At 37.2% G+C, this 16,767-nt stretch overlaps 1 protein-coding gene across 1 annotated transcript in view; it reads right to left on the minus strand.

The window, feature by feature from the left end:
• LOC107849230 overlaps positions 1-2,084 on the minus strand; it is a 79,263-nt gene extending 77,179 nt beyond the window's left edge. Inside the window, 6 exon segments of the mRNA XM_047401577.1 lie at positions 565-623; positions 736-828; positions 925-1,054; positions 1,457-1,568; positions 1,707-1,969; positions 2,056-2,084. Of these exon segments, the coding sequence (XP_047257533.1) occupies positions 565-623; positions 736-828; positions 925-1,054; positions 1,457-1,568; positions 1,707-1,969; positions 2,056-2,084 (686 nt within the window).
• Positions 2,085-16,767: the final 14,683 nt, after the last annotated feature.

Genomic DNA, 16,767 nt, shown 5'->3' on the forward strand with positions numbered 1-16,767 from the left:
AATGAATGCCATGATGAGATGAACAGTGGTCACAGTAAGGTGCAATTCATACATTCATGCAAAACAAATCTTTAAAGAGGTGTTCAAAATCATAAAATCAGTTAACTGCCTACAGAACTTGCACTACTTCTAGTTATTTATAGAATATGCTACAACAACATGCTACCCTACACCCTCAACTTAAAATAAAAACAAATTGAAACTAAGGTTTAGGGCATACCTGGAGTCAATCAAGTCTCAAATCATGGTTCCTCGACCCCACAGTATTGTTATCCTTATCAGGAGCTTCTCTTTGCTCTGGTTCAGCTATTCTGCTAGATGAAGCTCCTATAGCTATCGCTCACAGTACTTCTTTCTATTTCTAATTGTCTTTTTGGAATGCTTGCGTTGCCCTTTTTAGATCCCCTTTCTCCTATTCTGTCGACTCATTATCTGCCTGCAGTGTCTTCTCTTCCTTCTTCTTCTTCTCTACCTTTTTCTCGGCCTTTCTCTCATTCTCATCATCTTCTTTTCTCTTTCTCTTACCTTTTTATCTTATTTATCTTTCTTCTTTTTCTTTTTTACTGGCTCTGCAATGAGATCAAGGATTGGAGGTTCATGCTTAGATTCCTCAGCTGTCTGTCCTGCAGGCATCATAAACTAGTGTTATTATACTACCACCATCTTAGCTTTTACCTTTTCTAGGGCCACTCTAAATTTAACAAGCTCTACTCCAGTCAGCTCCTATGCCCTTACATCAAAATGGTTCTCAAGATCTGCAACCCGTGCAGGTAAAGTAGAAAAGGGCTTAAGAGCAGCCCTGATTCTTTTATCTACAGCAGCAGTAAACTGCTCAGCAAATGCACGTAGCTATATCTCACACTATTTGGCCTATTTGGATACTTTTCTAATATCAATAGGCTGGGATGTAGCTTTCGCTAGTACTGTAGGAACTGATGGACTTGACTCATCATCTGGAACTGAGCCTGCCTGTGCAGCCTCAGAAGCTTGCACCTCAACTTCAGGTACTGAACTAGGGCCTGCAACTGATGGGTTCACCTCAACCCTTACCCCTCTATCAAGTGTCAGCCTTGGCTAATTTTTCTTATAGCGAATAGGGTTGTAGGTCTTGGTGGCATACAAAGTCTCATCAATCCCAGCAATATGTTATACCCCTGCCTCTATGCATAGCCTGGTAATCAGATAAGGGAATGGATAATCTATGTCAGACCTCGTTACCCAAATCTTGATCTCTTCAGTAATAATCTCCCTAAAATTTAGCTTAAGGTTGGACACAAGACATGCGACTAATATTGCTCGATCATCACCCAAAATATTATCTCTATCAGTCGGCATCAAATGGGTGTGCACAATACCTCACCAAAATTTTGCCTCTTGAGTCATAGAAGCCTTGTAAATATGCTCACTGGGTCGGGTCAGCCATAAAGGGTCTCCCTCAGCTATAAGTGTAGCTAACAAAGGAAGCTGGTTATCCTTACTCTTCAGACGACGGTAGAATACAGGATTTGTGACCTGAGGATTGAAGTTGGGTACATATAGAAACCTGTTGATAGTCGTATCAGAAATATCTACATTTACCCCACGAACTTGAACTCTAGTTAGCAAAGGCTAGTCTGTTGTGGTCTCTCCACTCTTGCACATGCTCTCTAATCTATCCTGGTAGTTCGCATAGAACTCCTAGACTACTGTAAGGAAAAATGGTTTACCTTTCTTAGCAGTCCCTCCCAGCCCATAATCTCTGAATTTGTTCTCAACTGTAGGATACCCAGGCAGTCCTGTGATGATGACTCTCTTCTCTGGAAAGAACGGTCGTCTGGTAGATCTTCTTTTTGTTCTAATCAACCCTTTGAGCAGTAGTTCTTTATTTTTGTAATCAGAGTCTTCATCAAGAAGCTTTCGAACCACTTTAGGCTTAGAATCTTTCTTTGGAGTGTTAGGATTCTTGCTTTTAGGTGCCATTAGAATGATCCTGGACCATAAGACAAACACAAGTTAATGATCAAGGTATAGCAGTCAAAACATGCTATTCAAGTTCACTTAGCATCATCATCTAACTTGTGAAGACGTGGCTGATAAGGCGTCATATTTGTGATAACCTATCAGCTATGTCGTCAGTCTTAAATAGAACTGGCATAATTTTTTCAAACTTGTGATGACATTCCTAATAAGGCGTCACAGTTATGATAGCCTATAAGGTAGGTCATCATCCTTAGACAGTAAATGCTCCCTTTTTTCAAAGTTGCTGATAATGCAGCTGATAAGGCGTCACGCTTGTGATAGCCTATCAGCGATGTCGTTAGCTCATAATTTTTCCCCTACTCAGTTTGTATTCATAATTTTGGGACCAAATTCTTCGTATAATCACAAGGTATTTTTATTTTTGTACTTAGGGTTTTCAAATTTTTGCAATTTAGGCACAACTTAACCCTAATTTCCGATTTCCATGCTATTACAACTTGAACTAAAGTTTCTTCCTTTAGAGCATCATGTTTTCAACAAATTTACCTCTTTAATGACAGGAGAAAAAAGTTATGAGCATACCTGATGATTTGACTCCACTTGATTACGCAAGAGAGAAGAAAAGATGAGAGATAGACTTTGATTTTCCTTGCAATCCCATAACTATCAGGAAGGAGGTTTCCTTTTATACTTGGGAGTGTTTTGAAAGAAAGTAAATATCCTACTAAGGAAATAAAATAATACTTAAAGAAGGAAATAACATAAATTGGGAACCTGAATTACACCTAGGTCGGGTCGGATTTGGATCGAATTGGGCCCAGATTTTTTCAAAATAACACAATGGTAGATGCCAACTCATGATAAGCCATTAGAAATATGATAGCTAATCACAGAGGTCGTCAGCCTTAATAGAAAAGGTCTTATGCTCTGATCTTTCTGATGATGTTGGTGATAAACCATCACAGTTGTGATAGCCTATCACGAATATCGTTAAGCCCACTTGACTTGCATTCTTCAATTTTTACCTTGATTTTCTGTACCCCTTTAGTTCCTTCCTATTACTACCTAATTGATTAAAAATAAAATGCATGAAAATAAAATTTTGGGTTGCCTCCCAATAGCGTCTGATTTAGTATCGTGGCACGACTTGGTTATCTCAACTACTCAGACTTCATCAAGATTCCATATCACTACCTCATTACCACATTCTTGGAATACATCCACAATCGAGAAGATGTTCATCTCCTTCAACTACTTGATAAAAGGTTGTATTTTAAATCTGGCCTCCTTTTTACCATATCTGAACTTGAGCTCACCGAGATCCATATCAACCAATACTCTCCCCATGGATAATAATGGTCTACCCAAGATGATGGGTACCTTAAAATAAACATCACAATCCAGTATCACAAAGTCTGCAGGTAGATTAAAATCATCCACCTTTACCGGCACATCCTGCAATATACCAACCGGTCATTTAACCGATCTATCTTCCATAACAAGACGCATCGTTATGGGGGTAGGCTCCCCTAATCCAAGCTTCTTGTAGATATCAAGTGGCATCAGATTTATACTTGCTCCCAAGTCACATAAAGCTTTGGTAAACTTTATGGACCTAACTGTGCACGGTATGGTAAATGCTCCAGGATCAGACTTTTTCTGCACTAAAAATTGTGAAGACACAGCACCATAGTGATGGATGTTGTCCCCCAGCTCACAACTTACCTTTCGCTTTTTTGTTAGCAATTCCTTCATAAATTTAGCATAGTTCGGCATTTGCTCAAGTGCCTCCATCAATGGCACATTCACAGTCAACTGTTTCATGCCATAAACTTGCTAAATTTCTCGTTACCTTCTTTTTTTTTCAACCTCTGAGGAAATAGAGGTGGTGGTCTTGGCATTTGTTTTAGTACCACTTCCTTTTTCTTATCGTCTTCTTTCTCTAACATATCAAAGCCATCTAGTTTCTCAGACTTCACTGGATTGCTTTCTTCCGATTTATCAATACTTACCTCCTTCTCTATAGCTTTACCCATAAAAGAGCTAGATAACATCTTACCACTATGAGTGGTAATCGCCATACAAGAGCCATCAGTCCGCGGGTTCTGAACTATATCACTAGGTAAAGTGCCATCTTTTCTCTGATTTAGAGTAGCCAAAAGTTAGCTCATCTACTGCTCCAACTGCTTAATAGAAGCTGATTGTGAGCTAACCAACTATCTGAGGGTAGAAAACTCACTTTTCATATTAGTTACCCCCGAGTTGATTGCCTCCACTCCCTTCAACAACTTTTCCATCATGTCCTCATGGACATCTTACCAGAACTAGTTGTTGTAGTATCCTGACTTCTAGGAGGAACATGCAAACCACTCCAGTCATTATTGTTTCTCTAATGTCCTTGCTCCCTATCCTTATAATTAGGCTTGTCATAGAAAGTCCGACCTTGCTTCCCTTGGCTATTGCCTCAGAAACCCCCTGATTACTCACAAAGTTTGCATCAGCATCAGTACCTACAGATACAGTACCCTGAGAATCCACAGCCTTGACTATTTCAGTCTTGCCGGATAACAAGTGCTTAGCTAGCAAGTCCATCTGCGTCTTCAAATGGGCCATATCCTGATCTCGTTCCTCATCCATTCTACGCTGCACTATAGTAATACCACTAGCAATAGTAGGGCTATCCATTACAGAATCCCTAGTGTTCCAAGCCTGACTCTGGTTGGTCATTCTATTCAGTATATCAGAAGCATCCAGAAAAGAGATGTCAATGAATGAACCACATGCAGCGTTGTCGAAAATTAGCTTTGTCACAAAGTTGAAAGCTCTATACAAAGTCTCCATCAAGTGCAAGCCTGTCATATTGTGGTTCGGACATTGTGAAATTTTCTTCTTAAACCTTCCCCAAGTCTCATGCAGTGCTTCAGTCGGAAGTTGTATGAATTTGCTAATCTCGTCCCTCAACTGTACCCTTCTGGAGAGTGGAAAAAACCATTCTAGGAACACATCTTTCAACTGTCTCCAGTTAGTTGTAGAGTCGGGCTCTAACTCATTCAACTACATTGTTGTCTCTCCAGACAGAGACAATGGAAATAACCTCAACCTGATCGCATTCTGGCTCACCCCTAGATTGTCAAAGTATTTGTAAATGGAGATAAAGTTCACCAAATTCATATGCAGATCATCACCAGGCAAGCCTCCAAATAACCCATTTAGATTTAGGAATTAGATCATGGTACTTGTTATGCTGAACTTTGCACCTGGGGCCAACGGTGGCGGAATGATAGCACCCGTTGCACCAGCGTCGTCCATCCCTTCATCATCTTCATCAGCATCATATTGCATAGGCTGTTGACCATACCTTCCTCGAAATGGACGATTTCTGTTGACATTCATCAATTCCTCGTCACCCAAGTCATCATCATCAGGGTTTTGTTGACGTGCTTGTTGACCCAAATTTTGCACATTCACCGGAGCCCTAGCTAAAGTAGCTAGTCTTTCTGCTTCCTGTTGTTCAGCCATTCTTTCAATTAGTTGAGGTTCTGGATTGATTAGTAATAGAGGTTCTCCGAAACTTCTCATTCTTAGCATAAACAACACAGTATCTACAATAAACAAAAACAACAAATAAACATAAATAACGTAAACTTAACTATCAACAAATTTTTGCACACAAAAATTTCAGTCTACAATCGTATTCCCCGGCAACGGTGCTATATTTTCATAACGCTCAAATTACACTCTTAAATGGGTGTAAGCGATCGTTGTCAATATAAAACCCAACTAGGTTGGAGTCGAATCCCATAGGGAATAGGGTGTGAACTTTGATTTGTTTATGAAAAATTTTACTGATAATTTACTATTTTTGAAAGATGGGGGTTTAAGTTCACGGTGTGTTAAATATCACTTTCAATACTTCAGTGTTTGTAATCAAGATAAATGGGAAACCAAAGCTATGTTCACCAAGGGTTTCAGGAATTTACAGATACTAGGTAATGCTAGAGATTCTCGGAATGAGTAGAATAGTAGAATATCCCTGACGATTATACTATCTGACTTATCTCTCGACCTCACTAGACAATTTATTATCTAATTCTCTCTAACTTAGATAACTTATCTATTTCTAATAAGATGTTATCTTAGGTAGATTAATCCAGTTACGGTATTAATCATTAAATAGAAGGTTGGTAGCTTCCAAGTCCCTGTTGATAATTCATGTCCTCTAGTCTATTTCTCTATTAGAAGCAAATAAAACCTAAGGCATAACATAATGTTTGCAACCACTAGATTTTAGTTAAAACAATAGAATTTCAAGATGTTTTACTACTCTTTGAATCAGTTAAACACCTGGTATCATATCAAACCCTAATCCATGGATTCTATAACTCTGGCTATTGAAATTAGCCGCTCATGATTTAATGAATGAAATAAGAAGTTGCATTTATGATTATAATGATAAACTTACGAATGGATAGAAAACAACAAGTAGTTCCTCTGATTTAACCACAAGGCAGAAACCCCAAAAATAGTTGCTATCAAAACACAAGAATATTTTATGAAAGAGAGCAAAAATACGTGTCTCTCTTCTTAGAGTTGATGTCTGATAGATGAATTCCGAATGAATCAAAAACCCTAAAAGATGTTATTTATACTAAAGTCTAATTAAGGAAATAAAATAAAAAAATTTATAAAATTGTCTAGAATAGGTGACGCACAGGCTGACGCCGCATCAAAAAGTTGATGCCCTATCACGGATGGCATCAAAGAGGCTTCAGTTGCCTTTAGGTTCTGTCTTAGACTGGTGATGTAGCTGACACCGCGTCAGGGATCTGAAGTCGTATAACCAACATCGTCAGATATTTTCTTTCCATGCTAACTTTCTGCTTAACGTTGATGCCATTCTTGATGCCTTATCACGACTTTGATGCCACATCACCAGCGTTATCAGAACTGCTCCTCAAATTATAACTCCCTGGTTAAGGCTGATGCCAATGCTGATAGGATATCATGAGGGTGATGACTTATCATGTAGATTGTCAGCCATGTTTTCTTCTATTTTGCTCAGATTTTCAACTCTTTTGCTCTATTATTGTTTATTCTCATTTTTTCATCCTTTTTCTGCAATATCATGAGCAAACACATCAAAAAAACAAGATTTGCTTCAGAATTCACAATTATTTTAAGCGAAAAAGCATTAAATGTGTTAGCTTTTACTCACACATCATTAACCTTTTATATATCTATGAGACTATTAAGACTGTTTGTAGCTAACTTAAGTCATTAGTTGTTCATATCCATTTTTAAGGCCATTCTATTGCTTCAACCTTAAGTTTGGCTTAACTACTAGCGAGATAAAGTAAGTGCTGTCATTACTCATAAATTGATCATGACAAATTGGTGTTAGATCTAGGCTTTACTAGTATTTTATGTACAAGAGCAAATGTCTAGTTAAGTCTCATAGATCAAAATAATGACATCTATTTCTTATATTCAAGAGGATATAGAATATTTTTTGTAGTTCATCACTTCTTTTACTCATTTTATTCTAAGAGTCTAGGTTAGTTTCTAAAGAATTCCTTTGGTTTAACTCTTTTACATATGGATAGGACATGTGCTACTGCTACACAAGATGAGGGACTTGAGATTGAGCCTAGAGATCCTATTGTTATTCGTGGATGACCTATGGGTCGTGGACATCCTATGGATGTGTCCCTAGATAGGGACTGGGATAGGGAGCCTTCACCAGACCTTATTCCTTCCCTAACCAGTGGTGGGAGGACCATATCAGGCTCTACCATAAGTTATTTCTTCTTTAGTGCCATGGGATGCTTTGGTTCAAATTTTGGGATTAATTGGTCGTCCAGCATATGATAGTGTACAATCTATGGACCAGATTAGTACAATCTATGGACCAGATTGGTATTAAGAAAAGGGCACAACCTGTAATTGTGAATCTTAAAGTTGAGGTACTTCCCATGATAGTGGTTGCCCAGCCGGTAGTTTCCCATCTGGTGGTTACCCATCTACTATGTTTGTTGAGGAGCAGAAGATGTGGGGTAGGTTCTAGAGATTGGCTCTGGCTACATTTTTTAGTGTATCAAGTGAGAATACGTATGAGTTCTTGATTTCTTGTGAGAATAGACTTTGTAATTTAGGCCTAGTTGAGACTCGTGGTGTGGATTACACTACTTTTCAATTGCACTTGATAGTTCAACATTGGCGGAGAGGTCATCTTGATTCTAGTCTATTTGGATCTCCTGCATTGATATAGACTCAATTCTCTGAGATCTTCTTAGATAATTATATGCCTCATAATCTTAGGGATCATTTGAAAGATTAGTTCTCGAGGTTTGAGTGGGGATCAATAAATGTTGTGGAGTATGAGGTTCATTTTATAAGTTTTCTAGTCATGATACTTCAATTCTAAGTACAGAGTATGAGAGGATTCATTTATTTATCTAAGGATTTAGACTTTCTCTTCATATGTCTACACAGTGTTTGGTTTCTAGGGGTAGGTCTTTTGCTGAGGTTTCTAATCAAGCATTGGTTATGGAAAAGATACATTGCAAGGCCTAAGGGGGTAGCAATAAGAGTTTATGATATTAGGGTAGTTTCAATGGGAGTTATAGTGGCTCACGGTTTAGAGGCAGTGGTTCTCAGGACAGGTACCCTCCGCGCCAGCCGTACCTATATCAAGGTCAGTCTAGTAGGCATTTCAAGTTGTAATACAGATTATCGATGAAGGCTAGTCTTGTTTCAGTAATCGTCCTAGCCATGGTTGTGCTCAGTCTTTTAGAGGTTTGTTTTCTAGTTATTCTAGTCATGGTGGTTATTCTGGGTCAGTTGAATCTTCTGGTTTTGGTACAAAGCCTGGGGCATTTTATAGTTGTGGATCTTTTGGTCATTTCTTAAGAGTGTGATCCAGACGTTGAGAGATGGTTCCTTCAGTTCAGAGTGTTCCACCAATTCAGGGAGTTTTGGCCCAACAAGGGATGATATGCAAAGTCATAGGGATGGTCCCTAGGGTACTTGTAGAGGTTCTCATATAAGTAGGATAGGAGATCGGTCAAGAGCTCAGTTAGGTAGCAGGCATTGTTATTTTTATGTCGTACCTATCAGACCTGAGGTTGAGTCTTCGGATGTTGTTATCGCATGTATTATATTGGTGTGCCATTAGTCGGTTTTTGCTTTATTTGATCAGGATCCACTTATTCTTATAGGTCTGCTTATCATGTCCCATGATTATAGTTATCTTGGGATTCATTATCTATGCCATTATATGTGTCTACTCCCTTGGGTGATTCTTTAGTAGTGGATCGAGTTTATAGATTATGTGTTGTAACTTCTTGAGAGTTTGATACTCAGGTAGATTTTATTATGTTAGATATGGTGGATTTTGATGTGATTCTAGACATGGACTGGTTATCCCACTGCCATGCGGTTCTTTATTAGATTACCAAGATCGTTAAATTTACCATGCTCGACATATCCTCGGTCATGTGGTAGAGAATAGTAAGCTGCAAGTCGATGGGGATTATTTCTAATATTCATGCTAGAGGCTTATTTTGAGGGGTTGTATGTCCTATATTGCTTATATTCGTGATGTTAGTGTGGAGAGTCTTTCGCTTAACTCTGTTCCTATAGTTCATGAGTTTCCTAATATTTTCCCTACCAATCTACCTAGTCTTTCTCTTAAGCATGATATTGAGTTTGTTATTATTCTTTAGTCGGGCACCCAGCCTATTTCTATGGCACCTTACCGTATAGCTCCAGCCGAGCTTAAGGATCAGAGTTATCAGCTTCAGGATATTCTTGGTAAGGGGTTTCGTTAAATCGAGTATGCCTTGTTGAGGAGCTCCTGTGTTGTTTAAGAATAAAGATGGCTCCACACATATACATCTTGACTAATAACAGCTTAATAAGGTGACTGTGAAGAATCGATATACTATGCCTCACATTGATGATTTGTTTGACCAACTTTAGGGAGCAACGGTGTTCTCTAAGATTGATTTTGAGGTCCTATTACCATCAGTTAAGGATTCAGGTTGAGGATATCCCAAAGACAACCGACAATCCCTGAAAATCGGGTTGTGTTGTATGGGCCCCTAAAGCCCATAGAACTGGAGGTCGCCTCGATAACCCAACCTAACCTTCATCGCAGCAACCACAAGGTCGGGTGAATCCCAACCTTATAATAAGATAGAGGAAATATAAGGCCAATAGTCAACCCTTAGAAAATATCTAACATTTCATTAACGTCAACAATCTAGCCAATACACCCAAGTTCACAGTCATCCATAATCAAATTGAAGTCAATAATATGTCGGGACAAGACCCCGATAATAGCCAAGTACTAAATATGTACAAGTCTAAGACATAGAATAATGTGACTATGAAAGGTAGGTCTTCCAGAGTATGGAAGCTCACCACTTCAAGGTCAATCCTAAACCGCTCGAATTCCTAATCACTGCGTAGAAGAAGAAGATGCTCCGACCCCTATGTCACGTGGGAACATAGCTTCTGGAGATGGTTAGCTATTGAAGCACTAGCTTTTAACACAAGGATGAGGATAAAATAGCACAGTTGTTCAATCCAAGTCAAATCATTATATACAATCATATCTACACAAGTATAGGCATCTATGAAGATACATCTACATATAGTTACACAATATGCCAAACCATGGAACAAGTTATTACATGCATTCTCAAATCATTCATTCATGAGTCATGGAGTGAAGAACTTTCAATCTTGCGGATTACCGAGTTTCTAACCTTAAACTTCTTCGTTACCTTAGTAATTAGGGATCCAAACCCCAACTAAACTCAACCAATCCAACCAATTTAACCAAGTCAACCAATTAACTGATTTAACCAATTCAATCAATTCATTAGGCAAAGGATTCGAACCACAAGTTGTCCCATCGAACTAGGGACTTGAACCGTTAGTCATCTAATCAGACTAGGGACTGAACCTCTAGTCATTTCACTAGACAAAGTATTCTAACCTTAAGAGATCTCTTTAGGTTAGGGACTCGAACCATAAGCCATTTTATTAGACTAGGGACTCGAACCACTAGTTATTTCATTGGGCGAAGGACTCGAACCATAAGCCATTTAATTGGAATAGGGACTCAAACCACTAGTTATTTCATTGGGCAAGGGACTCGAACCACAAGACATTTTATTGGACTAGGGACTCGAACCAATAGTCATTTCATTAGGTGAGAGACTCGAACCATAATCCATTTCATTGGACTAGGGACTCGAACCACTAGTCATTTAATTGGGCAAGGGACTCTAACCACAAGCCATTTCATTGGACTAGGGTCTCAAACCACTAGTCATATGATTGGGAGAGGGACTCAAACCACAAGCCATTCCAATGGAATAGGGAGTTGAACCACTATTCATCTCATCACCATTATTAGTCGACATTAGAACTCTTGACCTATTAGTTCATATATCAACATCCATACAATTTATTTCAATCTTTAAGGACTTGAACCACTTACCCATATCAATACAATAGGCCAATGCCTTAAATCAATTCTTCATACAATTCAATTCATGGTCCTCAAGACCCACATGGGACCATAAAGGTGTCATGGAAATATTCATCAATTAAACACTTTATTAGGCTAATGCCTTAATTCAAATCATCATTCAGTTCAATCGGCAGTCATCAAGACCTTTACTAACACATTCAATCTTCATTAGCATTTCCATACCATACCTTAGTTCCGCACACAATTTCAAGTTCAAGCTTAGGTAATTGAACCCCTTTTCTTATCCATCAAAACAACATAGTCATAATTTAACTAATTAGAAGGAAAACAACATCAACACAACACCGATTATCAACCATTTATACTTATAGGGCCATCACCCTATTTAAAGCCATAAGTTAATCCACTACATGATTAACAAGGATCTTATCAACCATTATTAAGCATTCATAATCATTAAATCGTTATCATGACTCATTCATGTTCACTAGACCAATTCCATCGATACACATTTGACTTTCACGAAAACATTAAACCACTAGTAACTTAAATAGACTAAATTACTTGAATTAATTCAATTTACAGTTGTCAAGATCCACATAACTATTCACATTTCATTAGAAAGCTTTCACCACATTCTCACCATATTTTTAGGCTCAACACACAACTCAAGTTCATTTTCATAATTAGAGGCTTCAACCCCCTTATTAGTCATTAGATCAACAAAGTCATTTAATTGTACGTTAAATGGCTCACAATATCTATATGATATCATTTATCAATCATTCATTCTTATTGGGCCATTGCCCTAGTTCAAAACAGCACCAACTTGTGACTAGACAACTCACTTAGACATTTTCACAAACACCTTATGTCATACCTTTACAAGGCTATTTTTATGGTAGAAATCATCAAAATTAGGGTTACTCAAGCCCTTCATCTTAAAACCCATACAACAAGCACCCGCATAGGTAAATCATCATTAATAACATGTATAAACACAAGTCTAAGCATGATTCAACATTATTCATCATTAGGCAACAAAACCCTTTTCATTAGATTTCAAAACCACCATGCAAACTTAATAATCCAAGTCTGACATACAAGGGTTTGGAGATATTTAACAAGGGGAATTGTTACATGCCTTAAACAAGATGAATCACAAAAAAATTGACTCTTCTTTATCTTCTAGATGAGCACCCTCCAAACCCTAGCCTCCAATCTTGTTCCAAGAACTGTTTGAGAGAGAGTTTAGGGTGTTAGACCCACTCAAAATATGCTCAAGGAGGACATATACACTTATATAGTGAGAGGACTTAGGGTTTAAGGTGTAGTAAATGACCACAAGTCCCTAGGTTAAAAGCTGAAAATTGGACCCATCCAAGGGTACGATTTACCATATGACTCCTTAAGGGAATCGTACCCTAGGGTACGCGTGGTACCCTGAATCATACCCTAGGCTCCTCCTAGGTCTCACATACTATTAAGGGTACCAGTGTACACCGTTGAGTCATATCTAAAGGGTAAAACTCAACCCCTAACTCATATACACTAACTGTATACAAAATAGTCCACTCAAGTTAACAGCTCACTCCATACAATAATGTTGCGTACGACTCATACAGTTAGAGTACAATTGAGGGGAGGACCACTTGTATAGGGGATAGTATACTATCCTTCCTAGGATTCTTAAGGTATGAGAGGGGAAGGGGAGGTTTGATACGACTTGTATACAAAGGGTACGATTGGCTTGTCCATTCTTATCGTGGTCATCATGCTTAAAACCAAAAAATGTTGCAAGGCCAAGATCTTACTTGTTTCATTCTCCCCCACTTAGTATCATTCATCCTTGAATGAAAGGTAAGGAAAGCATCAACACAAGTTAAGATGTTACCACACATCAAAATAACCCTTACACAAATTAGGACAAGGAACAAAACAAGGATACTTCACCACACATATCATGATCATCATCAATACACCGTCTCATTTTATTAATCCTTGGGATTCAAAACTATCATTTATCAAAGCCACCTGGCTCCCTCAAAGTTTAAGGACTCGAACCCATTATGAACCCAAGAAATAAGTCAAATCGAGAAGATCAACACATCCTTCAATCATGAGTTTCCAGGATAGAGGACGAATACAGATACTTCAACTTCATTTTCCTCTCTGCCTCCTAAGTAGTTTTCTCAGACTTTTGGTTTCCCCATAGAACCTTCATCGAAGCCAATTCTTTCATTTACAACCGGTGAACTTGCCAATCCAAGATCCTCACTGGGATTGTTTCATAGGAAAAAGAGTCCAAAATATTAACATCCTTCAAGGGAACAACCGAAAAAGGATCACCCACACATTTCCACAACATAAAGACATGGAAAACTTAGGGGAAATAGAGTTCAACCTAGAAAGAAACTCCAAATAATATGCAACGTTTCCAACCCTCCTCATAATCAAGTAGGTACCAACATACCGGGGACTAAGCTTCCACTTTCTACCAACCGCATTATTCCCTTTATGGGAGATACTTTTAAAAATACCCAATCGCCAACACTAAACTCTAAGTCTCTTACATCCGCATAGGACTTTTGACGACTTTAAGCAATTTTCAAACTCTCACAAATCACCTTCACCTTGTTTTCCAAGGTTTGGTGAACTAGACTAGGGTCAAGCAAATTACCCATACCAAACTTATACCATCAAATAGGAGAACGACATCTCCTACCATACCATGCCTTAAAAAGGCACCCTAAAATCTCCCCCACTTAGAGACTTCTAGATTTCACACTTCAAAACATCACCATGTTTTCTCGAGCCATTATCCAACACAAGATGGGTCACGGAGGAACTAAAGCACAAGAACCACTCATGCACTCAAGGCAAGGCCCTCCACAGAGATACAACACTATAGGTATAAAGTGCTCTATGGCAATGACCTAGGTCATAAATGAGACCCATCCCAACACAATATTCCAAAGGAGGAGTCCTTAGGTCCGGACACCAAAAGATACACCATCGCATACCGTTTTGGGATCTACTATGATCCCTCCACTAGAGGTAAATCATATAACCAATAAAACTATGAATTTCAACCAAAACTCACACTTGGAGAACATACAAATGATGATCCTTCAAAGTTTGCAACAAGGCATGGAGGTGATCTACATGATTCGCTTCACTCTTAGAGTAAGCTAAGATGTCATCAATGACAAAAATGAAAAACATGTCCAAGAACGGATGGAGCACCCTATTCATCAAGTCTATGAATACCACTAAGGCATTGGTAAACCCAAAAGATATGATATGAAACTCATAGTGACCATATTAAGTTCTAAAGGCAGTCTTAGAGATATCCACATCCCTAATAGTAGGCTGATGATATCCCGATCTAAAATTAATCTTTGAGAAATAATTCACACCCTAAAGTTCATCAAATAAATCATTGTTTCTAGAGAGAGGACACTTATTCTTTACGGCCATGTTCAAATGATGATAATCAATGCACATACGAAGGGAACCATTCTTCTTGCACAGAAACAACATGAAGGCACCTCACGGAGACACACTAGGAAAGATAAAAATTTTACTAAAGAGGCCCTCCAATTGGTTCTTAAGCTTTTTTAGCTCCATCATAGCCATTCTATAAGGAGGGATAAAAATTGAACGAGTGTCTGGAACAAGATCGATCCAAAAATCAATAACGTAATTTATAGTAAAAATATACATGCAAAATTTTAAAAAATTTGAAGCGAAGCGTGAGAGTTAACATTAGTATTTTGTTATACTGAAAATTTAAATATTTTATGATTTTTACAATAATATAAAGTTTCATGGTATATAAAGTTGTGTGTGTGAAGAAATCATTTACGGGGGTAAAAGAAAATATCATTTTTAGAGTGTAAAAAATTTGATTTATTTATAAATTATCATGTACATCCCAAAATATGATAAATTATTCATTTCAAAATTAAATTTATGCAAATACATTTTCCGAAAAAAATAAAAACTTATAAAACATCGAGATACACAACATGTTAGTTTTGGGTAATATAAGAAATGATGCAATTGCTCAGTTAAAAAAATTCAAAGATAGTATTTAAAAGTAGAAAAAAGATGTGGTAGAAATATCCACATATAACTATATAATTAGTGTAAATAATGATAATAATAATAATTTCACTTTTTAAGAAGATAAATAAATAAAAGTGGCAATAACTATATTCTGTACATGAAAGTGTGTATGTACGTGTACCTTGTGTCTTTTTAGTTTTGTTTGAGTGTTTTATTTTCACAAAAATCTAGATATTTGAAACTAAAATAGAGAAAGGAATGAAAACCAAGTAAAGTGTTGATAGCATTTAACTAATGCGAGTGAGAGAGAAAGTGAGTTTTAGCAATTCATTAAATAATATTAAACTCTCTTTATTTGAAAAATATTGAGGTTGCGACATTCGTTATTTAGAAAAAGTTTTGAGGGGAGTATTAGTTTAAAGTTAGCTCAATATTAAAATTGCTAAATTTCCTTTTATTAAGAAAAAGCCTATTTAGCTAGCACGGTGTTAATTGCGAAAACGTGAAAAACGTTAATCTATTTCAAAGGAAATTTACAAATTCTAAGGCAATATAAACATAATAAGCGATTAACAACAATTCAATAATCCATAATAATTAAATACCGTTTCAAGTTTCGAAGAATGACAATATAGAACGAAATACTAAAATAAAGAGAAGGGACTAAGAGATACTAGACTCCAAATGGGATTTGAGCTTCTACTTTACATGACTCCGGTGCTTTGCAATCATTCTAAAAGTCGACCTGATATTTGGATCGAAATGGAGTTTTGATTGAAACTCCAATTCTCAAATTCACATGTAAAAGAAAATAAAGAGAGATAAGGATTAGAAATCAATCGAATAACTAAAATAGCTTATGGTGAGATAAGATAAAAAAACATTCATAAAGAGGATTTTGGAGGGGGGTGTGCGGATTTGATAGGTAAAATAGATTTAGTAGGTTTCTAGTGAATCTATTTTTATTAGTGCGTGGATACTTTGTTTCAATATCTTTTAATAATTTACTCTTTTCGTAAGAATATTCATTAATTATTTTATCCTGTAGTAATTGCAGAGTTACAAATTTCTGTATAATAATTTATCCTATCTATGCTATAATGTATATCTAATTCTAGATTTTCAATGTTATTTATTATCTTGTGTTGTTCTTCTCGTAGTGAGTTTTTTAAATTATATAAACTATCACATGTACTTTTATCTAAATTTTCTAAGGTTTTTTCTATCCATAA

This window comes from Capsicum annuum, chromosome 12, assembly GCF_002878395.1.
Source record: "Capsicum annuum cultivar UCD-10X-F1 chromosome 12, UCD10Xv1.1, whole genome shotgun sequence".
Classification (NCBI taxonomy): Eukaryota; Viridiplantae; Streptophyta; class Magnoliopsida; order Solanales; family Solanaceae; genus Capsicum; species Capsicum annuum.